The following is a 27247-nucleotide window of genomic DNA, read 5'->3' on the forward strand; positions in this document are numbered from 1 at the left end:
TGATAACTAGAACCTGTGCAGGTCAAGAACGGTGTGGGCCTCAGAGTCAGGGCTGCCAGGAGTCAATCGGCTGGCTTGGAGCCAGTGGCCACAGACAGATCCAGGGTGACACCGGAGTGGTGTGTGCCAGACTACGGATGGATCAGTGCTGATGCCCTGGTGTGGCTCAGCAATGCAGCTGGGCTGGGAGTCAGGAGCTCATTGGACTGGGAGTGGCATGAGACTGATGAGCTCTCCCAGCACACTATTAAATTGGGAGGATTTGACATAGCCCCAAGGGCCTCTGGGTAGGAAATGTGGTTTGCTTATATACCACACACTAGCTCCTGACAGTGAAAATACCCCACATAGCATGGGAGGGCTCTTGGATTAGCTCTCACACCATAGTAACTTCTTTGGCAAGAGTGAATCAGAATCTCAGGGTTGGAAGGGACCTCAGGAGGTATCTAGTCCAACCCCCTGCTCAAAGCAGGACCAACCCCAACTAAATCATCCCAGCCTGACCTTAAAAACCTTTAAAGGAGATTCCAGCACCTCCCTAGGTAACCCTATACCCATGATAGGGCCATGCTGTAGCCTAGAGAAATAGCTGCAAAGGAAACAACTGTTGAATCAGAGAAACGACTGCTGGGATCTACATATAAAGCTGAACAGGTTTAATTCAAAGTGTGATGTTAAATCAGGGGTAGGCATCCTATGGCACACGAGCTGATTTTCAGGGGCACTCACACTGCCCAGGTCCTGGCCACCGGTCCCGGGGGGCTCTGCATTTTAATTTAATTTTAAATGAAGCTTCTTAAACATTTTAAAAACCTTATTTACTTTACATACAACAATAGCTTAGTTATATATTATAGACTTATAGAAAGAGACTTTCTAAAAATGTTAAAATGTATTACTGGCATACGAAACCTTAAATCAGAGTGAATCGATGAAGACTCGGCACATCACTTCTGAAAGATTGCCGACCCCTGCGTTAAACCAACTAAACCAGTGCAACTTTGTGTGTGGATGCTCTCATTCCGCTACCTGTAGCTAAACCAATATAAACCAGGTTTAATCCAAAGTAAGAGTGACCGCACGAAAAGCTGCACCAGTTTAACTAGGTCAGTTTAACTGTTGCTCCTTTAGTTAAACTGGTGCAATTCTGTATATGGATGAGCCCTGGCTCCCTGCTAGTCATGAGAATGCAGCTAAAACACAGGAGGTTTGTGAAGATCCTGCTCAGAGGACCATGTGTCAACCAGGCAAGGTACTAACAAACTTCAACAGGACTTTATTTTTAAAGTGGAAACCTCTTTACCAAGCTGCTGCTGCACCCTCTGTAACTCTCACTCTGCCTCCTCAACTCCTCCCCCCTCCCCCTTGTTTCCTGTCCCTTCAGACTCCCAACAGCCAGTTCTAATAATTACAAGCAACATCTAAACACCACACATGTGTATGCTGGAGCAGTCATGCCAAGCAGCCATGATAACTGCAAGCCCAAAGACTTGCTCTCCACGGGAAAGGGCCAGCCCAGAACCAGGGACGGTAGAACATCCTGTTACAGAGAAACTGACAAGTTGAATCTGACTCTGGTGTGAATCCTGGAGAAACTGGCCAATTGCACAATAACAGTTAAGTTCTCCACAACTCCACCCCTTCCAAGGAGCCCTGACAGCCCTCCCCAGCCCATTACAGCCAGACCCATTGCCAATCACCACAAACACCAACATTTTCAAAAGTGGCCTTTTGTTGTGTGTGAGACTGTTTTTGGGTGATCAGCCTGAAACACTTGAAGCCTGATTGTCAGAGGTGCTGAGCACCTGCGACTCCCATTGACTTCAGCTGCCATTGTGGTGCTTAGCACTCATGGAAGAAAGGCCTTCGACATCTCAGGGTGCGCACCCAAAGGCAGTAGCTACTTTGTAAAACTGTGGCCTAAATGTCTTCTGGTGAGCTGCTCTGTGGCCTGGAAGGCCCCTCCCCTTCCTAACTCATTTTGGAGGAGTCCGGGGGCAGCTCCTCCCTTTTGCAAGGCCTGCTCCCCACCCCAACCCCCTCACCTAAGCTAGAAAAGTCATTATTATGGTGCCACACAACGGGTCTGCCCTCTCATTCTGCATTGGTGGACCAAGAAGTAGTCTGTGCCCCATGGCTTCTTCTGCAGAACCAAGAACAGGCCATAGAGCCTGAGACATTGCAGATCTCCTTGCAGCAAGGGGTAGAGACTGACCCATTACTGTGAAAACCGGGAAGCTTGGAGCTGATGTGTAACTCTCCATGTCATCAGATGGTGCTGCAAAGTAGTTTTCCTTCAGGATAAGGTTACCGTTTTCACACATGGTACCTAAAGTTAAGCACCTAAAGCCACTGGTTTCTCAGAGATGCTGAGCACTCACAAAACCCACTGAAGTCCAGGGATCTGTGGGTGCTCAGCACCAGTACAAATCAGGCCTTTTTAGAGTACATTCCTAAATATAGATTTAGGTGCCTAACCTTAGGACTCTGCTTTTGTAAATGGTGGTGGTGACCCGTAATCGCCTCAGTATCCCTGTCTGTGAAATAGGAATAACTCTACTTACCTCCTTCCCAGTGATGTGATGACACTTGTAACACACTTTGAGATACTTGAACAGAAGGTGTATTCCCAAAGAAAGATTTTATGTGCTCATTGTTCAGGTTCCTAAGTGCAGTTCAAGACAAGACAAACCACTATAAGTATCACTAAACAAAAACAGAGAGCCATTAACATCCATAGAAATCACAAGCTGTAACTGCATAAACAATTCTGATACCACCTGTTCACACACAGAACAACTCTCACCGAGCAGGCCCAAACACCGATACCAGGTCCCCTCGACTGCAGCATCTGAACACCTCCCCAGCGAACTACTATCACAATTTTACAGGTGGGGAAATGGGGCAGTAAGAGACTAAGTGACTTGCCGAAGGTCAGACAGGAAGCCCATGGCAGAACAGGGAACTGAATCCAGATCTTCAATATCCCAGCCTAGCACCTAACTACTGGACCATCCTACCTTTCACAAGGGTTCACAAAACCAAGTCAAATTAAATCTCTCTTCCCCTCCCAACTGCTCAACCTTCAGTCTCAGATGATATCAAAATCCCTCTAATTCTTCAGCCAACTGTATAATACTCCAGCAGAAGCAGAGTAGGGAAGACCTGATATTTCTAATACAAAACACAAGCCAAAAAAGATATTTTAAAAACAGTGAGACAGGACTTCCTTGTACATCATAAAGAGCAGGGAAGGGGGCATTGGAATCTAGACCTAGACAAATTGGAGGATTGGGCCAAAAGAAATCTGATGAGGTTCAACAAGGACAAGTGCAGAGTTCTGCACTTAGGAAGGAAGAATCCCATGCACCACTACAGGCTGGGGACTAACTGGCTAAGCAGCAGTTCTGCAGAAAAGGACCTGGGGTTACAATGGATGAGCTGGATATGAGTCAGCAGTGTGCCCTTGTTGCCAAGAAGGCCAACAGCATATTGGGCTGTATTAGTAGGAGCATTGCCAGCTTTTACCTTAAGAATCAATTTGCTTGCTTAGACAGAGCTGGGTGGTACCTTGGAGAGTGAAATACAGGTGCAGTTACCCTGAAACTATGACAGGAACTAAACTCTGCTAGATCCATCCTCAAAAATCTTGTTTGAGGGCAGGAGGTTTCTTCTCCCAGTTTAGACGGGATCTGAGAGGAAAGATGTGCTGTTAGGGGCTATGTTTGCTTGGTCCTTGGGGAGGGGAGGCAGATGTACAGCAGACGGGTGAATTCGTCATTGTGTTTCCTTATTTCCCTCTTAAATGGTACCCTACTTGTATCTCAATACAGCTGACTCCTTTTACATCTCCCCTTGGCAAAACACCTCCTCATGTTGCAGCGTCTGAGTCCCTGGGATGGAGGTGCCAGACACTTCCTCCCATTAGCTTCACTTTCACGCCAAACAGTCATTTGTTATTTACGGAACTGTCGCTTCCTTCACGCGACAGCCCTTCCCCGGGGCTAGTGCTGACACAGGTGTACGGAGGTCCCTCTCAGAGAGAAGATTAACAGGCAGGTGGTGATATTCCTGGCTAGCAAGCCTGACTTTAGGACTTTTGAGTCCCCATCAGAGTTGTTCTTGGAAGGTGGCATTCTCTCAATACCTGTCCTTCACCCACAGCAAATACCCCCAGTTTCTTCTCCCTTGTTTCCTTCCACCCTGCATTGGCAATGGTTAAGAGAAAGCTTGCAGGACACTGGGTGACGAACACGCACAGCTGCAGAAAGGAACAAAAAGGGTTGCAGGGCTATAGTGGGGGGAGCCAAATGAGGGGGGACCCTGGGTGGAACAGGGGCAACACCCCTGAGGAAAGGGCAGAAAGGGGTCGGGCTGTGTGCAGGGCCACAGGCAGAAGGGGTGGAACTGGGGCATGGCCACAGGTGGAACACATGGGGAGGGGACCCCCACTTGCTCTGGCCCAGGGCCCCACAAAACCTTAATCTGCCTCTGGTCCTGAGAGCATGTGGCCAGAGCAAAGGGTGTGTGGCCAGGATGCCTCTACACTTTGCGGATCCCTGGTTGCCATATGATCTCCTTGGAGACATTGGCAGCTGGCACAAATCAAAGTAACCTTCAGACAGCTCTAACTTACATCAAGGAACCACCCTAGCTCACAACCACCTTTCCCCCTGCTTCAGAGTTGCATTGCCTGCTCCTCAGCTGCAGCTGAGTATCTGGTCCATTACCTTTATGCACCACATTGGTGCTAATCATGTCGTGTACAGAGCTGGACAGAGTGCATCACTTATTGGTTTTGCCAAGAGCAGAGTAGTGTCCATCTTGACAGAAAAACATTCATTCAAGGAGCCATCCCCCACTCTCTCTGTGAAGCAGCGATGGCTGCTCTCCTTCCTGGCACTCCTGTGAGATTGCTCCTCTGACCACATCTGAGGAGATCTCTGCAGGAAGGAGAAGGGATTCCTGAAGGAGGTTAACTCACTGGAACCGAGAGAGCCTTGTTGAGGTGTAAGAGGGAGGCAAAAGCCATACGTCTGCTTCCCTTAGCACCACTCCTCCTTGATCAGATGGTGACATGCTGAGTGGCACCATTGGTGGGCTGTGTTCTATGCTGTCTGCCAGTCCCCAAATACTGAGGCTCTCTGCCTAGGCCCCCCAGCTTATCAATTACTGAAGTCAAAGAATCATCAGGAAAATATTATTCTGGAAAAATGCAGCGTGTGTTCTCTGAAAAGAAGACAATCCCTGGAGTATGTCTGTATTGTTAATGCTGAGTCCCTCCTATTATCTTTCTCCTCCATGTCCTGGTCTTCCCTCCCACGACCTTCATGCCCATCTTTCTGCACAGGAGTGACTGCATTATGTTAGCATCATCTCTTCCAGAAAAGAACTCTCTGCCATGAGTCATCCTCAGACGACTCTTCCTCTACAGATACCCGACCACTTCTGCACCATCCTGTGACTGTACCACACACCCTCTACTTGCATAAGGGGCCACCAATCCATGGCTGCTTAGTTTTCCCAGTCAAAGCATGGACAATAGACTGGTACTGCCTGTCACAGAGTTCACTCACTGCTAGGGCACCTCCTGGCTCCTCCGGGGATTAGCTCCTACCAGATCCGATGCCCCCTTCTGTCACTCGTTCATGTGCCCTGCCACCTCTCTCTCTCTCTCTCTCTCTCTCTCTCTCTCTCTGTGACTCAGGGTGCTCTCTCTTCGTGGCTTGGCCCTCTGGCCAGGACACTGTGTGCTTTCCCCTTTTGGGGGTTATCAAAGTCTCTTCATCCAAAATGGCAGTCTTCTTCCTCACTGCCCAGACTGTGTCACTTCCCCAGTGGTTGGTATGGAAATCTGGGCCTGTCTCTTCTCCAGGTTGCAGCTCAGGGACCTTCTAATTAACAGCCAAGGTCTGCAGTGTCCTACCTTGATGCCATTTCACGGAGCCTTTTCCCACTCTGTCTCTCTCAGGCTTTTGCTCTGCCACACTTCTGGATAAACCCTTCCCTAGGGCCTGGATTCCCTGGGGGTTTCTACTCTCCCCCCTGGGTTTCCTTCCTTCCCTCTTTAACATCCCGAGAGTGGATGCAGGCTCCCGCACTGCAGCCTTTTCTGCTGCCAACTTCCTGGCTTTATACCAGCCATGCCTGTTTCTTCTCAGATGGGGTTACTTAGGCCACCTAATTCCCTTCAGGTGTGGCCTATCCATTTAATTGGCCTCTTCTCAGCCTCATTAACTTTTCCTAGGCTATTGTGGGGTGAAACACCCCATCACACTACCATGCTGTATACTGCAGTATGCTGTCACTGGCACAAGTGTCAAGGGAATAGGGGTTAGCAGAGCGGGAAAATGAGAGGGGTAGGAAACTGTAGAAGATAAGAGAAAACATGTTTTGGAACCAAAACTGCTTCAGCCTTACTGAAGCTATCAAAATGAGTCCTATCTGATTTTGCAGAGCTCTCTGGGAAGGAATGGGATCAGTGGATAGATGTATAGTAGACCCCGTCTACAAGATTAGGAAGGCATCAGACACGGCACCTGGGCTCACGCACCCCTGGAACAGAAGACCTTGTTGTTTTGTGTTGCAAACAGGTCCACTCAAGAATAACCTCAGTCCAAAAAGATGTTCTGGAGGATGGATTTCCCACTTGTGGTTTGAAGAGAAGTGTCTACTCAAATGGCCTGCTATGCTGTTTTGCAGACCAGGTAAGAGTACCGCAGAGTGAGAGATCTGGTGCTTGATGCACCAGATACACAACCTGACTGCTTCTTGACAGAAAGGGGAGGATTTTGCCTGTCCACTTGTTGATATAAAATATGGTCGTTGTATTGTCTGTCATTATATGGACAGTCTGACCCATAGGTTTTGTGGACTGCTCTGAAGTCTAAGAGGCTGAAGTGCATTTGTGCTTCTCAAGGCACCCACAGGCCCTGTCTCTGTAGACCATCTATGTGTGTTCTCCATCCCCAAAGTGAGGCATCTTTCATCTTAATTCTGAATGGGAGGGGAGGAGGTGTAAAGGGAACTCCTCTGCAGGCTTTTTAGGGTCCTTCCACCATTTCAGGTTGACAAAACTATTAGAGGCATACAGAGGGCCATATCCAGATGATATTTGATGGGTGTACACCAATCTCAGCCAGACTTGCATGCATTAGAGTCATAGTCTGCCATGAGACATCTTGAAGGTACACGAAGCCATGTGTCTGGAAAGAGTGAAGCAAGTTCTCACTATGGTGTCTGGATACTTGAATAATAAGAATATAGCAGTAGGAATATACTGCTAACCACCTGACCAGGATGATAACCAGCAATTGTGAAATGTTCAGGGAGATTAAAGAGGTTACAAAAACAGAAAACCAAATAATAATGGGATTTCAACTCCCCCCATGTTGACCTGGTATATGTCATCTCAGGATGGGATGCAAAGATTAAATTTCTAGACACAATTAATGGCTGTTTCTTGGAGCAGTTAGTCCTGAAACTAGGAATTCGTGATTTAGTCCTAAGTGGCACACAGGATCTGGTCTAAGAAGTGAATATAGCTGAACCACTTAGTAATAGCAATTATAATGTAATTAAATTTAACATCCCTGTAGGGGGCAAAATACCAAAGAAACCCACCATAGTGGCATTTAACTTAAAAAAGGGGAGCTACACAAAAATGAGGAAGTCAAACCATGGACTTATTTGAATCTAAAATTGCTCCGATGAATTTGATTCTCTGGATCGGAGTCAGATGGGCTTTTGAACATTGACTTTCAGATGCAGGTTCTAGAACAAACTGAGTATGTAACTAATGGCTTCTGAGATGTGTTGAGGAGATCGTCCCTGTACCAGCCAACCATCCAGGTAAGGATACACCAAAATATTCCTCCTTCTTAAATGTGCTGCCATGACTGCTAGCACCGTGGTAAGTATCAGAGGGGTAGCCGTGTTAGTCTGGTTCTGTAGAAGCAGCAAAGAATCCTGTGGCACCTTATAGACTAACAGACGTTTTGCAGCATGAGCTTTCGTGGGTGAATACCCACTTCTTCGGATGCAAGTGTGGTAAATACTCTTGGTGCGTTCAATAGACCAAAGGGTAACACTTGATATTGATAGTATATGTGTCCTATCATGAATCTCATGTACTTCCTGTGTGATAGTATTATTGCTATGTGGAAGTACACCTCCTGAATATCAAGAGATGTGAACCAATCCCCTGGACTAGATACCTCCTGAGGTCCCTTCCAACCCTGAGATTCTATGATTCTATGCAGAGTAGGAATTATGGAGGTGAGTGTGATGGGTTCCCCCCAGGGTGCTACCTGGAACTGGGGTACAATTGAGCTCTCTGACACACTAATCTGGGTTCCCTCTCACACTGTGCTGCTGTAACAAACTGCAGACTCACTCCGGGTCCTACACTTCCTCCAGCATTCACACATGTAGGGACACACCCAGCTGCAGTTACATGCAGGCTCTCTGACCAGCCACTGCATAAACCAACAATAGAGAAGCTACGGTCAAAATAACCACCAGCTTCCCAGACAAGGACTCCAGAGCCCTAGTACAATCCTGCCCTGGTCCAAACCCCAACCAGTATGAATTTATTATCTAGTTTGCCTCCCCCTCAATGTGGAGTGGAAATGCAACAAGTCTGTGTTAAACCAAACTGAGATTTTTCCCCAGACACTTCACTTAAAGGCACACTGGGTTTAAATTAAAACATAAAACAACTTTATTAACTACAAAAGATAGATTTTAGGTGATTATAAGGGATAGCAAACCGATCAAAGAAGATTACCCAGCAAATAAACAAAAATGCAAACTAAGCTTAATATACTAGATAGATTAGATATGAATTAGCAGTTTCTTACCCTAAGAGATGGTACAAGCAGGCTTGCAGATTCTTAAGAGATAAGCTGCATTTGCTTTGCAGCTTGGGATCCCCAGGTTTTCATACACAGGCTAGAAATCCCTTTAGCCTGGGTCTGGCACTTCCCCCAGTTCGATCTTTGTTCCTCAGGTGTTTCCAGGAGTTTTCTTGTGTGGGGAATGAAGAACAACAGACGATGTCACTCCCTGCCTTATATAGCTTTAGCGTATGGCAGGAACCCTTTGTTCCAAAACCAGTTCCCAGACCAGTGTGTGGAAAAATACAGATATCTCAAAGTAGAATTCAGAGTCATGTGGCCTTTGCTTACCTTGCTGAGTCATAGCAGGCATTACTTATAGGCTGTCTGGAACGTTTACAGGAAGGTTAAGTTCTTCCAGGATCCATTGTCTTTGCTGATGGTCCAACAGCACTGTTTGGCCTCTTCATTGTTGTACCTGAAAGGCTAGTTGTGGGTGTCACCCAGAGTAAGCACATTATAAATTCAGATACATAGTTAATATTCATAACTTTAGATACAAAAATGATACCTGCATACAAATAGGATAATCATATTCAGCAAATCATAACTTTTTGGATGACATCTTACATTCCCTAATCTTGTACAAAATGTATCGTAACTATGCCATAATTATAATATCACTATGGAGAATATGAGGTGCGGTGTCACAGTGAGGGTAACCGTTCTGAACTTCAATTTGTATATGAATGAATTCAGCTTTCTTAAGTCCAAGATGGGTTACCATCCTCCTTTCTTATTTGGGATTTGCTGTAGAACCTTTTTCCCCCAGTATTGAGGTGGGACCTTTTCTATCATTCCAAAAGAGAGGAGTGAGAGGACCTCCTGTTATAAAAGATCCTTGTGAGAAGAGTCCCTGGAAAACGAAGGGTAAGGGGCTTTGGAGGTAAGTGTTACGCTATACAAAGCACACAGGATTTTTTATAGAGGAGAAGGCAAAAACGTTGCATTTATTGAGAATACAGCAGTTAGCATATGCTTTTTAGTCATACTCATGCACACACAGATACCTACACACACAGAGTCCTGCCAGCTGATGTTTATAGTTATCAGTCCAGAGTTTGGATTAATCTAGTGGCCAGCCAGACTGGTCGCAGAGGGGAGCTGGGCTCTGTCGGTCGCAATCTGATGCTCCTGGAGTATAGCAAGACGAACCCAAACCCCATGGCAAAGTACCCTGTTCTTATAGTTGTTCTTCTCTGTTGAAGTTTATGGATTTTGCTGTGTCAATTTCTGACCGGTTACTTTTTAATTAGTGTAAACATTTTAATACACCTCCAAGAGGATCATCCTGTCCTGGTTTAGATTTAATCAATTGTCCTTACGGGTACCAGCCTTCACCTCAGGGTCGTTAATCTGCCCTTTCTTTATTATGGATGCACATTGATGGTGTCGTTAAGTCTCTTCACTCCTTTTTCCTTAACCATTTGGCTATAATAATGGCCTTCACACCTTATCTCTTCCTGATGCATACATTCCTCATTCACACAGTTTTTTACAGTTAAAGGTATACAGCAGTTTTTATGTTGAGCAAGAAAAGGCATCGTAAATTAAGCCTTCCTAAATCTTATAATTAAAACAATTTACATTGGGGCCCAGGCCTTTAATGTTCCTCTAATCTCCTTAACATAGACACAATATGAGATCTTGTCTCTACTTTCTAAACTTTAAAACAAAGAAATGTATATTTAACTAGAGTGCCTAATTTGTGATACATATAGGAAACCATAGTAGACATTATAACTTATCCTAAAACAAAAGGGTGACCATAATCAGTCATAAGGATTGTTCTGGTCTGTCATTCCTTTCTGCTATTCAAAAAGGGTGGCTGACAGGATAAAATCAAATTATACATTAATTCTCATAGTACAATTATAAAATCCTGCTCCTACATAGGCACAGTGAGAAATCAGGTGGTATAGGCTGATATGCCCATAAACCCCTGGTTTGTGGTGACAGAGGACCACAAGTCCCTGAAGAGGGTTAGGTGATTCCCAAAAGACAGGATTGGTTCTAGATCTGAAGAGGTGGGTTCATAGCTCTCAACAGTCCCACCAAAATTAATGCTTCTGTTCTGTGATGCTGGTAGTGACGGGCGGGTTGCTGAGTGTGTCAATGAATATGTCCTTTTTAGAGGCCCCGTGGACCTCTAATGGAAGAAGGGTGGCGGAGCATGAGATTGCTGTCTAAAATGCTCCATTTTCGGGGCCAGAGTGTAGACAGAGATCACAGAGTTGCTCTTCTTCAAGGTGTGAAGAGCCTCATCTCTTCTTGCACTAAAGAACACTGAACCTTTGAATGGTATGTCCTCAATGGTGGATTGTATTTCCCAAGGGGAGCCAGAGCCTTTCAACTTTGAGGTGTCCTCATGACCATCACTATGACCACTGATCAGGAGGCCCTGTCTGCAGCATCCAGCGAAGTCTGGAGACTGGACTTTGCCATGAATTGGCCTTTGTTGATTAAAGAGAAGAGCTCTTCTCTGGTCTCTGGGTGGCTGTCTGTAATGGCTGCCAACTTTTTCAAGGCTTGGAAGTCATATCTGGCCATTAGAGCATGATAGTTGGCACCCAAAATTATAGTCTTGCTGAGGAATATGGTCAAATAAATCAATTCATATTGGTACTCAGTCTTTTGGTGTGGCTTTGTTTTGCTGTGACTTCTTGTGTGCAGAAGTCACGACCAGTAAAGATGGCACAAGGTGAGTATAGAAGAATTCAGCTCCATTAGGAGGACTTGGTACTTTTTGTCCACCTTGCAGGAAGTTAGTGCTGCTGTGGGTGGTGTTTGCTGGGTCCATGTAGAATGTCCATTAATTTGTGGATTGGCCTCCTGGATCTCTTCTATAGGAATCTGTAATGCTGTTGTGATTCTCCTAAGTAGGTCCTGAACCCCTTGAAGTTGGGAAGGACAATGGCCTTGTCAGGGGAGAATGAGAATGAGGATAATATCAGCAGCAGTGGGTGCAACCTCTTCTGGTACCCCCTCAGGAACAAGTGAAGGCTGATCTGGTGAAGGTTCCAGAGCAGCCAGGGTGGCCAAGACTGTGGATGGAAGTGTCCTAGTACACAAGGTCTGAGGTTAATTATTCCTCTTTTTTGCTGACCGAGGCCCCCAGTACAGCCACACTGGCATTGAGAGTTATGGACCAGTGGCCATGGTATTGGGATCCACATTCCACATTCTATGACCTGATTGATGGATGTCCCAGTGCCTGTCTGCAGAAAAGTCTCTAGACCATCTGTAAGAGACTGAAGCTCTAGGGAAGTACATGTGCTGCAACCTCTCCGAGTTGTGACTGTCATCTCAGGCCATTGAGGAAGAGTATGTCAGCTCTGTAAGTGGTGTTGTCAATCTTGGTGGGGTAAGTAGAGTCACTGAGGTAGTTAGTGCCACGGTTGCTGAATGTTTTGGCACCAGCAGGGAAACTGATGTAGACAATAGAGGTGATTCAGGCTCCTATCTGCCAGTGCTGTAAATCTCTCTGATGCCATCTGGTGCTGTAGACAGTCTACATGGTGCTGTGGTCTCTTCAAGTAGCAATGTCATCCCAAACTGCTGGGATTGCTGTGCCTGATGTAGCAATACCACAGAAACTTTTGGTGGTGCCAAATGTGACATCAAGAAGGAAGAGCCCCTGACTGGAGGCAGCTTCATCAGTGACAATTGTGATGATTCCTCAGTGTGCCACTTTGGTGGGAACCACATTAGGCCACAAAATCTCGGTGGAAGAGTGGTTTGGGGGAGGAGATCTCCTTTTGGATTAGCTCTTTGTAGGGGATCTGCCCCTGGAACTCCCTGAGCCATAAGGGAACTCTGAAGTTCTTTTATTGGGCTTAGTCACTGATGCTGAAAAGGGAGCCCCATGAGTCAGTGAACCCATGCTCATGCCAGAGGCGCCGTCTTTCTAAGTTGCCGGTAGGTGCTTGACCCCCACTCCGCCCCAAGCCCCACCCCCCTTGCCCCCTGACCCAAGCTTCCCCCCACCCAAGCATGCCCTGCCCTTGCTCTGTGCCTCCTCCCCAGCACCTCCTGCACGCTGCTGAACACGGTGTGTGGGAGGCACTGGGAGGGGGGGAGAGGAGCTGATGAGGGGCGGCTGGTGGGTGCTCTGGACTTGGAATTGGGAGCCAAGCAGGGCCTGGCCCGGGTGGGGGTTGGGCAGCACTGAACCCAGCCGGGTGCCCTCGGGGCTTGCCAGGGCGGGCTGGGCAGCCGGTGCCGGCTAGAGCGCGCCTGCAGGTCAGCACGTGACGTAATTCAATTAAAACTTTATTGGTCAGGGCCGGCGTGGGCAGTGGCCACGGGCCGTGTCCGCGCCCTGCTCGGGGTGGGGGGCTGCAGCAGGGACCCCCCCCCCCTCACATCACAGCGCGCCTGCCCTGCTCAGCTAGGCCCCGCCCCGCCCCCACCGTCCTGAACTGATTGGTTGGGCCGCCTGTCAGCCATCTTGACGCAGCCGCCCATTGGGTGGTGTCTGCGGAGGTCGCGATGTGCCCACCCTCCGGCGTCCCTGGCGGCCGCTGATAGGCGGCAGCGGGAGCGGTTCTCCCCACCCGCACCGCACCGCGTCGGTGCCTGGCAGCCAGAGGATCGGCCCCGCCGCCATCGCCATGGGCACCCGGGACGACGAGTACGACTATCTCTTCAAAGGTACCGCGGGCGCCCCCCCCCCCCCTCCCCGGCCCAGGGGCCGCCGCCGGGCTCGCGGCGCTGCCTTGGCCCGTCGGCCGCCATGGCCGCCAGGCAGCGGGTCGGGGCGGCTGGGCCCGGAGGAGGCGCAGGCCGCTGGGCATGTTCGGAGGGGCCGGGCGGGCAGCGGGGCGGCGTGTCCCGGGCCGAGGGACGGTGCCCGCCAGGCTTGGCAGCCCGCGGGGAGTGCGGGGCGGTGTGTGGGCTCTGCCGCTGGGAACCGAGCAGCGCTCCGCGTCTGGCGCCGCCCGTCCCGCCTGCCCCCCTCGGCCGGGGCCCCCAGCACGTCCGCTTTGTTCCCCAGAAGTCGGGGGGCTGGTGGCGGTGCTGGCTCGATGCACAGCGCACCCATGTCACTCCCGTAGGTGTGTTCAAGCACCTTCGAAAACCCAGTATTGTTAATCTAGTGAAGAACATGTTCCCCAGTAAGCGCTTGGAAGTAGAGGAAAAAGGTGTGAACACAATTTTGTTCTGTTCTTGGACTCTGGCTGCCCCTCTCTCTGTTTTTTAAGCACTTAAAAATGTGTGTTTAATGCTTGGCTACCTAAGGCTGTCTACACTACACAGCTCTCAGCGACACGGCTGTGCCGCTGCATCTGTGCCACTGAACGTCGGGCAGTGTAGCTGCTGTTTTGTTGGCTCTCCTGAGGGCCAAGAACTTCCACCCCCAACAAGCGCACCTGCCAACAACACGCTCTTCACATTGGTGCTTGTCGTGGCAAAACTGTTGTTGTTCTGGGGATGGGAGGTGTTAACACCTCTGAAAGACAAAGGTTTTGTCCTTCACTTGCCAGTGTAGACATAGCCTTAGAAACAACAGGTTAGCATTAATTTAAATTTTCCAAAAAACTACCTTTGAGTTGAGACAAAGGGCAAGAAACTTCAGCTCAAATGTTGCTCAAAAATTGCTAAATGAAAATGGGGGTTAGAGTAGAAAACTCTTATCCACCTTAACTCTAGGACTCTTTGTCGCTTAACTCTAGAGTTGCTGTAATAAGCAGAAATTCCTTTATTGCTATCCCAATAGCGCTGCAACTTTCTAACTACTGGGCAGCTTTAAACTGAGATTGCTCAGTATATATTTAATGCCCACATGACATTAACTTCATAAAATTCTCTGAAGCCAGTTGCTGAACCTCTGCAGAAGTTTTTCGTATTGGCAATTTCTCTTTAGAGACTGAAATGACTTTGTGCTCTCATCCAAAAAAATATTGGTGGTGGATGCTCTGGAGTTTTAAGGGAGTGTCTGTGAACACAAATATCTCATTGTCACAACTTCACTGGCAGTAGCAATGATGGTTGCACTAGTGCAGACTGACTGCTGGCCCCAGCTCTGAGCAGGTCTGTGACACTGGCAATAACAGCACTCTCACTGTTGCTACCACCAGTTGAGTTGCAGCAGTGTGATATTCTAGGACAGGGGTTGGCAACCTTTCAGAAGTGGTGTGCTGAGTCTTCATTTATTCACTCTGATTTAAGGTTTCACGTGCCAGTCATACATTTTAACATTTTTAGAAGGTCTTTTTCTATAAGTCTCTCTAATATATAACTAAACTATTGTTGTATGTAAAGTAAATAAGGTTCATTTAAAATTAATTAAAATGCAGAGCTCCCCGGACTGGTGGCCAGGACCCGGGCAGTGTGTGTGCCACTGAAAATCAGCTCACGTGCCGCCTTCAGCGTGCCATAGGTTGCCTACCCCTGTTCTAGGAAAACAAGCTGTGGATTGATGACATCTAGGTGTGTAGTTGATTTTGGAACTGGAGTAGGATGTGTGTGTTTTCTCTGATGAAAACCTTCCTGAGGATTTGAAGTTGATGTGTATTGAAGTATTGCTATTTGCAACTGTCCTACAAGTGGTACTCCAGGACACACTTTACACTGTAACACAGTGGTCCCCAACCTTTTTCGTCTGGTGGGCGCCAGATGAAGGACCATGGTGGCGGCTGAGCATCTGCCAAAATGCCACCGAATTTCGGCGGATGCTCGACTGCCGGCCAGGACGCGGGTGCCGCGTTGGGGACCCCTGCTGTAACAGTGTCCTCACAGTGAGTTAGTGTGCTGTAGATTAACACGCTGTCTTGCCATGCTGGAACTTGCTATATAGACAAGCACTTGTTCTTTTCATTGGTGTCCATGCATAAATATTTTGCTTGCCAGGGGAAAATTGAGGGGGTTTTTTGGTTATGTTTTTTTTTCCCATTAGAAGCAGTTTACTCTGTCTCTTATTTTCATGTATAGTTAATATGTATTGCACTATATGACCCACTCATTTTAAGAGCTGCCAAACAGTTGGAAAAACTTTTTTCTTTTTCCCCTCCTCCCTTAAAGCACAATTGATTAACTTCCAGAGTATGCTAAATTGCCAGGCCTGGTACTAAATCCCATCAGCTTTCTAAATGACTCAATATCCAAAGACTTTAAAGCTTGACAACTGTCTTATTCTTTTCCCCCTCAAAAATAATTTGATACGTAGATGAAAGTACACAACATTACATGGATCTTGTTTAAAAAAAATCTACACTGAGAAATAGTTGAACTTAAATTAGACTTTATATTTTCAGGGAAGAACTTGGTTTTGTATTTGTATTGTAAAGTACTTTCTAACATTGTTTAGTGAGGGGGAACCCTGTTCTATGTGGCTGAGAGCCTAAATTCCTTAGGGTGGGGACCAGGTCTTCTATGTGCCAAATGGTGCTGGAAATGCACTGATGTTGCTTAGATGATATTTTTTATTATTTATCTCTTGGCCCAGCAGTAAAAATCTGTTGTGCTGTTCCCCTTCTAGCTATGGGATCATTGATACCAGAGAAGGAATAATATAGTGGCTTATGAGTCTCACCTGGAAAGAGATGGGGCTGCTGCCCAGGCTGTGCCCCCAAAAGTAATAAAAAACAATGGGTAAGACCAACTTCAATCCCCACTGCCTTGTGAAACTATATATCATGTGTTGTGCAGGCATTGAAGAAATAACTGGTGTCTGAGTGAATTTTTTGCTGGTATTCTGACCTGCCCTTATTTTTATCTGTGCACTGGCTTTTTGAGTTGTTTCTACCTCTGTTCCAGCGACCATATATATGGTGGTCTGAGCAGGAAGGAGATGATTGCATTTCAGGAAGGATTTCTGATTTTTACTTTCTGTGTTAAGGGGACAGAATACGCTAACCACTTTTTCTGAAAGAGACCTGGTATTTATCTCCTGGTGCATCTTTAGGGTACAATTTAACGCTAATTTTAGTTTTACAGACACATTTTGCTAGCAAAAGATATGTACTAATCATCCTCCCGATTTACATATTGGAGTGGCTTAGTAGACCTAAAGAGGCTTAAAAATGTCAGGTTTTAGAGGGGTAGCCATGTTAGTCTGTATCAGCAAAAACGAGGAGTCCTTGTGGCACCTTAGAGACTAACACATTTATTTGGGCATAAGCTTTCGTGGGCTATAACCCACTTCATTGGATGCATGGAGTGAAAAATACAATAAGCAGGTATAAATATAGCATTAAAAAAATGGGAGTTGTCTTACCAAGTGGGGGTGTGTGTCAGTGCTAATGAGGCCAATTCAGTTAGGGTGGATGTGGCCCATTCCCAACAGTTGACAAGAAGGGGTGAGTATCAACAGAGGGAAAACTATTTTTCGTAGTGACCCAGCCACTCCCAGTCTTTTCAGGCCTAATTTGATGGTGTCAAGTTTGCAAATTAATTCCAAGTCTGCAGTTTCTTGTTGAAGTCTGGTTTTGAAGTTTTTTTATTGAAGAATGGCCACTTTTAAGTTTGTTGTTGAGTGTCCAGGGAGATTCAAGTGCTCTTCTACTGGTTTTTGAATGTTACAATTCTTAATGTCTGATTTGTGTCCGTTTTATTCTTTTGCACAGAGACTGTTCGGTTTGGCCATAGTACATGGCAGAGGGGCATTGCTGGCACATGATGGCATATATCACATTGGTAGATGTTCAGGTGAGCCGAGCCCCTGATGGTGTGGCTGGGTCACTACAAAAAATAATTTTCCCTCTGATACTCACACCTTCTTGTCAACTGTTGGGAATGGGCCACATTCACTATGATTGAATTGGCCTCATTAGCACTGACCCCCGCCCCACTTGGTAAGACAACTCTCATCTTTTCATGTGCTGTATATTTTATACCTGCTTATTGTATTTTTCACTCCATGCATCTGATGAAGTGGGTTATAGCCCACAAAGCTTATAACTAAGATTTATTTAGTTCTTTTCTTTTAAAAAAAAAAAGCTTCAGAATCACACTTCAACTGTTATAATATTTACTGCTCTAGAACTTCCTTTATGAAATTTTGACTTCAGTAACTTTTTTTTGTTTGCAAAAATGGTATTCAGCAAAGTTTTATATGAAATTATTGCGTAAACTGACTGTTCAGAATTTGAAAATGGCTGAGAAACTAGAGCATGAGCTGTTGTTACAGCCAGCTCACTGTTTTGGTGTTCCCTCACGCAAGAATTGGCTGTCTTCTGTATGCGGGAGTGGCTGTTCTTTAATATGACTGTAGTAGATATGGAAAGATGGCTGAAGTCTGGCCTCAGGTAATCTGTTGTTTTTGTACTTAGAGGGTGAAAGTGTGGTTATGGTCAGAGAGCTGCTCTGGAGGACTAGCCATTCTTAGAGTATATCTGTACAATAATCTTTAGTGTCATGTTTGTGCATCTTCACTCAAATCTGTTTTTTTGTTGTATTTTTTTTTTATTGATCAAAATGAAACTTTGCCCGTTGTCTGCACTGCCCTAGCTTTGTCTGTTATGCTCTAGCTGGGGAAGAACAAGCTGATGTCTGCATGTGGCAGAACAGAACTAAAATTGCCAGTGAAGGACTTTGAAGTAAGTCTCTTGTTGGTGAATAATACACAAAGCTGAAACTTTGGATTTTTCTATTAGCAAATTAGCTTGCAGTGTGAACATTTTAAAAAGCAGAAACCTTTTGCTTTGAGTTATAAATGGAACATATAGCAGGTGGGTTCACTGGTCTATTTAGAGCAGGGGTGGGCAAACTTTTTGGCCTGAGGGCCACATTGGGGTGCAAAACTGTATGGAGGGCTGGATAGGGAAGGCTGTGCCTCCCCCAAACAGCCTGGCCCCCACACCCATCCGCCCCCCGGACCCCACCCCTGTCTAACCCCCCTGACCCCTAACTGCCCTGACCCCATCCACACCCCTGCCCCCCCAACCTCTGCCCCATCCAACCGCCCCCCTGCCCCATATCCAACGCCCCAGCCCCCTTACCATGCTGCTCAGAGCAGCATGTCTGGAGCTGCCCTCTCGGCTGGAGCCAGACACACTGCTGTGCTGCCCTGCATAAGTGCGCAGCCCTGCCACCCAGAGCACTGCCCATGCAGCAGCATGGCTGCAGGGGAGGTGGGACAGCAGGGGAGGGGCCAGGGATAGCCTCTCTGGCCAGGAGCTCAGGGGCCGGGCAGGCGGTCCCATGGGCTGGATGTGGCCTGCGGACTGTAGTTTGTGCACCTCTGGTTTAGAGTCAAATACATTAATAGTTGTCCTTCAGTGTTTTATAATAGCCCCAAAATGGTCTTTGAGGTGATTCACTGTACCTGTAAAACTGCAAACGCTGTCTGTTGTATTCTAACAAGAAAATCAGTTTTTATAGAAAAGTTCACTCTTAAATAAAAATGTTGAAGGCTGCAGGAAGGAAAAATTGCTGACCTTTAAGAAACTGTATCTAGAGGTAGAGAAATATTTGCCTCCAGCTTTTTTGGAAGTATGGCCGGTATAACTGAAGCTTTAGTAGTAGGAGCAGTAGTAGTAAAGGTAGGTTTGTTCATAATAAACCACTTTAAAAAATGCACAAAGATTTGGCATCCTTATATGTTAAATTATTTGTAACAAGTCTTATTTCTGCAAGCCTTAATGGGAAATGTGCTCTGATATTGTTTAGAGCAGGGGTAGGCAACCTATGGCACGCGTGCTGAAGGCGGCACATGAGCTGATTTTTCAGGGGCACTCACACTGCCTGGGTCCTGGCCACAGGTCCGGGGGGCTCTGCATTTTAATTTAATTTTAAATGACGCTTCTTAAACATTTTAAATGTATTTGCTTTACATACAACAATAGTTTAGTTATATATTATAGACTTGGAGAGAGAGACCTTCTAAAAACTAAAATGTATTACTGGCATGCGAAACCTTAAGTTAGAGTGAATAAACGAAGACTGGCACACCACTTCTGAAAGGTTGCCAGCCCCTGGTTTAGAGTGTTCAAAATACCACAGGCAAAAAATTAAAAGATGCTAACAAAAAATTTATTGATGGATTCCAAAGCCAGAAGGGATCACTGTGATTGTCTAGTCTGAATGTCTGTATTACTAGGGTCCTACCATCTTCACGGCCATGGAAAACATGTCACGGACCATGGAATCTGGTCTTTTGTGTGCTTTTACCCTATACTACACAGTTTTCACCGGGGAGATCAGTGTTTCTCAAATTGGGGGTCCTGACCCAAAGGGGAGTTGCAGGGGGCCACAAGATTATTTTAGGGGGGGTTGCGGTATTGTCCCCTTACTGCTGTTCTGCCTTCAGAGCTGGGCAGCTCGAGACAGCTATGAAGGCAGTGCCCCACCAGCAGCAGCGCGGAACTAAGGGTGGCAATACCATACTGTGCCATCCTTATTTCTGGGCTGCTGCTGGACCAGAGTGCTGCCCAGCCAGCAGCTGCTGCTTTCCAGCTGCCCAGCTCTGAAGGCAGCACCACCGCTAGCAGCAGCGCAGAAGTAAGAGTAGTAGTACTGCAACCTCCCCCCCCCCCCCCATATCTCCATTTTGGGTCAGGACCCCTACAGTTACACATGAAATTTCAGATTTAAATAGCTGAAATCATGACATTTATTTATTTATTTTTAAAGCGGCAAAGAATTCTGTGGTACATTATAGACTAACAAACGTATTGGAGCATGAGCTTTCGTGAGTGAATACCCACTTCGTCAGATGCATTCACCCACGAAAGCTCATGCTCCAATACGTTTGTTAGTCTATAAGGTGCCACAGAACTCTTTTTTTTTTTTTTTTTTTTTTTGCTGCTTTTACAGATCCAGACTAACATGGCTACCCCTCTGACACTCTTTTTAAAAATCCTGTGACTGTGAAATTGACCAAAATGGACCTTCTCATGGCCAGTGATTGGTTAGCCTCAAAAAGCTCAATATATTTAGCTTATCACTATAAGGCATGTTTTCAAATACTTTACTCATTCTTGTGGCTCTTCTCTGAGCCTGCTCCAGTTTATCAATATCCTTCTTGAATTGTGTGCACCAGAACTGAACACAGTATTCCAGTAGCGGTCACACCAGTGAAATAACATCTCTCCTCCTGTTCTGGATTCCTCTTTTATAAATCCCAGGATTGCATTAGCTGTTTTGGTCGCAGCAGCACACTGGAAGCCTACCCCTAAATCTTTCTCAGATTCAGTGCTTCCCAGATAGTCCCCCATCCTGTAAGTATGGTCTATGTTCTTTGTTCCTGAATAGATAACTGATATTTAACCATGTTAAAACTACAGCTGTCAAGCGATTTTAAAAAAAGTTAATCACAATTAATTGTGCTGTTAAATACTTAATAAATGGTATTCTCATTATTTTTGACGTTCTCCACATTTTCAAATGTATTATTTCAGTTACAAAACAGAATACGAAGTGTACAGTGCTCACTTTATATTTTATTACAAATATTTGCACTATAAAAAAGAAACAAAAGACACAGTATGTCAGTTCACCTAATACAAGTACTATAGTGCAGTCTTTATAGCAGTAAAGTTGACCTTACAAATGTAGTTATGTACCAAAAAAAAATGCACTCAAAAATAAAACAATAGAAAACTTCAGAGATTACAGGTCCACTCACTCCTACTTCTTGTACAGCCAATCGCTCAGTCCAGGGGTCGGCAACCTGGGGCTCCAGAGCCCCATGTGGCTCTTTGGCTGCCCCCTTGTGGGCAACCGTTTTTTGAGGGGGTGCAAGGTGGAGGCTCTGGCTGGGAGGTGCTTACCACAGGCGGCTCCCAGCTGGCAGTGCAGCAGGGCTTAGCAGGCTGGCTGCCTGCCCTGGCCCAAGCCACTCCAGGAAGCAGCTGGCTGCTGGCATATCTCTGCACGCCCCTTGGTGGGAGGGGGGACAGCGGGTCTTCATGCGCTGCCTGTGCCCACAGGCACTGCCCTTTCAGCTCCCATTGGCTGGTTCCCTCCCCCCCTGCACCCCAATCCCCCTGCTTTGTAATCAAGGAAGACTGGCACTCAGCGGAAGAGGTGGGAGGTTTGCATGCAGGGGCTTTGGAGGTTCACGTACGCACTGCAGCATGGGTGTTGTCTCAGGTACGCAATGCTTCTGGCACCCCATGATTCAGAAGGGCAGAGACCACTCAGTCTCCAGGGAGCGCATTACTGTGACCCCCCCTGCCCTTATTCAGAGCCTCACTTGAGGGACTGTCAGGTCACTTGCAGGCCCTGTAGCGATGCATTTTAACAAACCCAAATGTGAATGCAAGTATTTGCAGGAGAGATGGGTCCAAACTTGTTTGTATATCAGTAACGTCAGTAGGCCCCAACTGAGATCAGGTCTCCATTGTGCTAGGTGCTGTACAAATGCAGGGGGTGTGCCTACATTGCAATCACGCTCCTGATTGCAGCTCTGCTAGCTTTAATTTAGCTACCCTGGCTAAAGATATCTGTGAAGATGCAACGGCCTGGACCCAGCATGGTTTAACACTGCGGCCACATACCCAGGCTGTGGGCAGTCTGGTACAGTCCTTGCTGAAGCACCTCGATTCTAGCTGCATTAAAAGTATTGGCGAGTAGTAATAACTTGAAAATGTTCAATTATTATTAGTTGATACATTCTAACTCTAGTAGCTTTGGGTGTGATGCAGCTCTCGAAATATTTTGGTCAAAGACAAAAACAAAAAAATGACTTCTTTGAAAGTTGCCAACCCCTGGCTCAGACAAACAAATTTGTTTACATTTGCAGGAGGTTATGCTGCCTGCTTCTTGTTTATAATGTCACCTGGAAGTGAGAATAGGCATTCGCATGTCACTGTCACAAGATATTTACATGCCAGATGCACTAAAGATTCATATGTCCCTTCATGGTTTGACCCCCATACCAAAAGGACATGCGTCCATGCTGATGATGGTTCTGCTCAATAATGATACAAAGCGGTGTGGACTGATGCATGCTCATTTTCATTATCTCAGTCAGATGCTACCAGCAGAAGGTTGATTTTTTTTTTTTTCTTTTTTGGTGGTTCGGGTTCTGTAGTTTCTGCATTGGAGTGTTGCTCTTTTAAGACTTTTGAAAGCATGCGCCACACCTCGTCCCTCTCAGATTTTGGAAGGCACTTCAGAGTCTTAAACCTTGAGTGCTGTAGCTCTCTTTAGAAATCTCACATTGGTACTTTCTTTGCGTTTTGTGAAATTTGCAGTGTAAGTGTTCTTAAAGCAAACAACATGTGCTGGGTCATCATCCGAGTCTGCTATAACATGAAATATATGGCAGAATGCAGGTAAAACAGATCAGGAGACATACAGTTCTCCCCCAAGGAGTTAGTCACAAATTTAACACATTTTTTTTTATGAGTGTCATTAGCATGGAAGCATGTCCTCTGGAATGGTAGTCAAAGGATGAAGGAGCATATAAATACCTTGCAGTGACAGCTACAAAAGTGCCGTGTGAACACCTGTTCTCACTTTCAGGTGATCTTGTAAATAAGAAGCAGGCCGTATTATGTCCCATAAATGTAAACAAACTTGTTTGTCTTAGTGACTGGCTGAACAAGATGTAGGATTAAGTGGACTTGTAGGCTCTGAAGTTTTACATTGTTTTGTTTGAGTGCAGTTAGGTAACAAAAAAAAATCTACATTTGTAAGTTGCGCTTTCATGACAAAGAGTGCACTATGGTACTTGTATGAGGTGAATTGAAAAATACTGTTTCTTTTGTTTATCATTTTTACTGTTCAGATATTTGTAATAAAAAATATACACTTTGATTTCAACTACAACACAGAATACAATATGTCAACATAGGAAAAACATCCAAAATATTTAATAAATTTCAATTGGCATTCTATTGTTTAACAGTGCGATTAAAACTGCAATTAATCACAATTTAATTTTTGAGTTAATCACAAGTTAACAGCGATTAATTGACAGTCCTAGTTAAAATGCATTTTGTTTTCTTGGGCCTAGCTTACCAAGCAACCTACTTCACACTGTATCAGTGACCAATCCTCTTTATGTACTACTCCTCCAATTTTGTCATCCTCAGATTTGAGTGGTGGTTTTGTTTTCTTCCAGGTCATTACTACAATTGTTAAATAGTGCAGGGCCAAGAACCGATCACTGTGGGTCCCCGCTGGACACATACCCGCTTGATGATGAGTCTCTGCTCTCAAGTACACTTTGAGATCTATCAGTTAGCCAGTTTTTAATCCATTTAATGTGTGCCATATTAATTTTAAATCATTCTAGTTTTTCAATCAAAATGTCTTGTGGTACCAAGTCAAATGCCTTACAGAAGTAAAAGTAATTGTGTTCATATAATGTACTTGGATCAGCCAAACTTGTAAAATCATTTAATATAGCAAGTTAATTTGACAGGATTATTTTCCAAAAATCCCTGTTGATTTGCATTAATTTCCTTTAATACTTATTAATCAATTCCCATGTCAACTGCTCCATTATATTGCCTGGGATTGGTCAGCTGACCAACCTATAATTACCCTGGTCATCCTGTTTACCTGTTTTTAAAAACTGACACAACGTTAATTTTCTTCCATCTTCTGGAACTTTCCCAGTGTTCCAAGACTTACTGAATGTCAGCATTAATGGTCCAGCAAGCTCCTCAACTTGCATCCAAGAGTTTTAAAAGAGCTATTTTGACCTGCTGATAAGTTTACCTTTAGTGGCTGCTGTTTTCCACTCTACAGTGGAATAAAAATTGTTAATCACCATGTGATGAGTCTGTATAGTCTGTATTTTCCCAAATACAGAACTGAAATAATTGAAAATTTCTGCTTTTTCTGCATTATTTCTGATGCTTCTACAAATGATAATGGACCAGATCCTCACATTGGTATCTTTTTTTGTTCCTAGTATATTTTAAAAAATTCTCCCTTATTGGCCTTAACTCTGCTGGCCAGAGATTTCCCCTTGTGCTCCTTTGCATCCCTTAGGAATTGTAGAAAATTAATAACTACTGATTTTATATTAATTACTATCAACCTCCCCCCCCCCCTTTTTTTTTTAAATATCTGCCTTCACTTCCCATCTAACCAGCAAAGCCTTCTTCCTCAATTGTGGCTTTTTGGGCATCTAGTAAGGTGCTCTTAAATAATCCCAATTATCATTCACATTCTTCTGATTGGTTGCAACACTTCTTGAGTTAGGAGACTGTCCTCCTATATATTTTAGAAATTCCAGGGATGATCTAATACTGGCAGCATGATACCTCCAGCATATGTCACTGCAATTGAAGTCATGTCTCCCTGCTCTTCTCTCTTCTCTCCCCCCCCCCCCCCCCCCCCAATGATCACCCAGAACTTTTTCCTGCACATTCTAGATAGGTACCTAAGGAGGTAGTCATCATGTTCCCTAGTGTGATATGATGGTCTATAGCAGGGGTCAGCAACCTCTAATTTAAGGTTTCACATGCCAGTAATGCATTTAATGTTTTTAGAAGGTCTCTTTCTAAGTCTATAATATACAACTAAACTAATGTTGTATGTAAAGTAAATAAGGTTTTTTAAATGTTTAAGAAGCTTCATTTAAAATTAAATTAAAATGCACAGCTCCCCAGACCCGGGCAGTGTGAGTGCCCTTGAAAATCAGCTCACGTGCTGCCTTGAGCACGCATGCCATAGGTTGCCTACCCCTGGTCTATAGAAGACACCAACTAATACCCCATCTTGTGCTTTATCTGTTAAGACATTGATCTGTAAGTATTAAGGATCATTTTCTTCTGAGTTATCAGTGACTCTGAAACCGGTAATGCCGTTTTTGACAGTGCCACTCCCTCTCCCCTTTTGCCCACTTGATCCTTCCTAACTAGGTTATAACCATTGATGTTAACATTACAGTTGTGCAAATCATTCCAGTGGGCTTCAGTAATACCAGCTAGACTGAATTTGTGCATAAATGAGCAATTCCAGTTCTTGTTTGTTACCCAGACACCTAGCATTGGTGCATAGGCAATTCAAGGCTAGTGAATGTCTCCATGTCCTTTGGTTCCTTGGTTAATTATTTTCTCCACATCTCAATTTTTGTGCTGAGCACTCATATCTTCCCTTTTATTAGCTTAACCCCATCCTGACTACTCGAGCCAGCCTGTCCCAAGGAGATTGGTCCCGCTTCTACTGAGGCAGAGGTCAACCAAACTATATAGTCCCTTCTCCCCATAGAAGGTGGACCAATGTTCCACAAAACCAAAACCCTCCATCATGCAACACTTACCTATCCAGCGGCTGACTTCCTCAATCTTCTGTCTTCCTTTGCTTGTGGGACAGGAAGGATCTCAGAGAAGATTACTTGGGTGTTTATCTTCAACATGCTTCTGAGTTTCCTGAAGTTATCTACTATCTGAGATATTCCATGACAGTGTCATTAGCGTCAATTTAAGCTGCACAACTGTAAGAAAATCAACTTTTGTCTTTGTGCTCAATTTTTTTTTAAATCCGGTCTTCCGTCTTTACTGCTCTAGCTCTGCTATGAGATGTGTATTTTTAAAGTCAGGATGTCTATTTTTGGTTCTTACTGGCTGAACTTCGCCATTGGTACTTCAGTTATCTGGAATTCAGTATGAGACTTGAATCTTCTTTTTGTGAGCTAGGTAGTGTTAGTAATGTTTCTTGCACCTCCAGATAGGCAGAAGGCTTCAACCACTTCTCTGGAATGAGGACCTAGCAACAATAATGCATTAATTCATTACTTCTAGACTAACGCACAACAGTTCCCTCTACACAATGCACCTTCAAGACCAGTCTGCAGTTCCGGCTTGTCCAGCACACAGCAGCTTGCCTTCTGGGTGGGACAAGCTGGGGTGTGTGTAATATAAAAATACATCTCTTCTACACCCTCAACTCTGTCCAATTCAGGGTCCTTATCGTAGATTTTTAAATGCCTTTAATGACCTGGGAACAGACTATTTCAGCAACCAGTTTACCATTTGTGCCCCCTTCTTTCTTTTGCTCACTTACTGTACTATGTGTGTTTACAGAGCACCCATTACTACAAGTACCAAACAAAGTAAACTGATGGCAGCGTGTAGCTAGGAGAGAGAAGGAAGTACAGGAAAGAGGTAAGCATCACTGTAGTTGAGGATGCAAGCTTGGGTTAAACTGATTTTTACATGCACTTTAACCAGTGCAAATCCCTAATGTAACTAAATTAAAAATCTATCTAGTTAGATCAGTGCAACTTTTTTAGTACTTTTAAAGCCCATTCATGCTACTGTGGTTTGGTATGTTCCAGTGTAGGAGCATTTGAAAGTGATGTATAATTTTGCAAAAAAACCAACACCTAGAACTCAGTCATAGACCAGGTTCCCATTGTGCTAGGCCCTGTAGAAACACAGGACAAACTGTCCCTACTCCAAAGAGTCTTTACAATTTGAGTTTTGCCCTACTTATTTCATGTT

At 45.2% G+C, this 27247-nt stretch overlaps 1 protein-coding gene across 1 annotated transcript in view; it reads left to right on the top strand.

Annotated features, from left to right (window-relative positions):
* The first annotated feature begins 13378 nt into the window (after positions 1–13378).
* Positions 13379–27247, top strand: part of RAB11B (RAB11B, member RAS oncogene family) — a 33680-nt gene continuing 19811 nt past the window's right edge. The window contains exon 1 of the mRNA XM_044998362.1: positions 13379–13550. Coding sequence (XP_044854297.1) covers positions 13511–13550 — 40 coding nt within the window. The 5' untranslated portion in view covers positions 13379–13510. The remainder of the gene's footprint in view (positions 13551–27247) is intronic.

The sequence above is a fragment of the Mauremys mutica genome, chromosome 24 (assembly GCF_020497125.1).
Source record: "Mauremys mutica isolate MM-2020 ecotype Southern chromosome 24, ASM2049712v1, whole genome shotgun sequence".
NCBI lineage: Eukaryota > Metazoa > Chordata > Testudines > Geoemydidae > Mauremys > Mauremys mutica.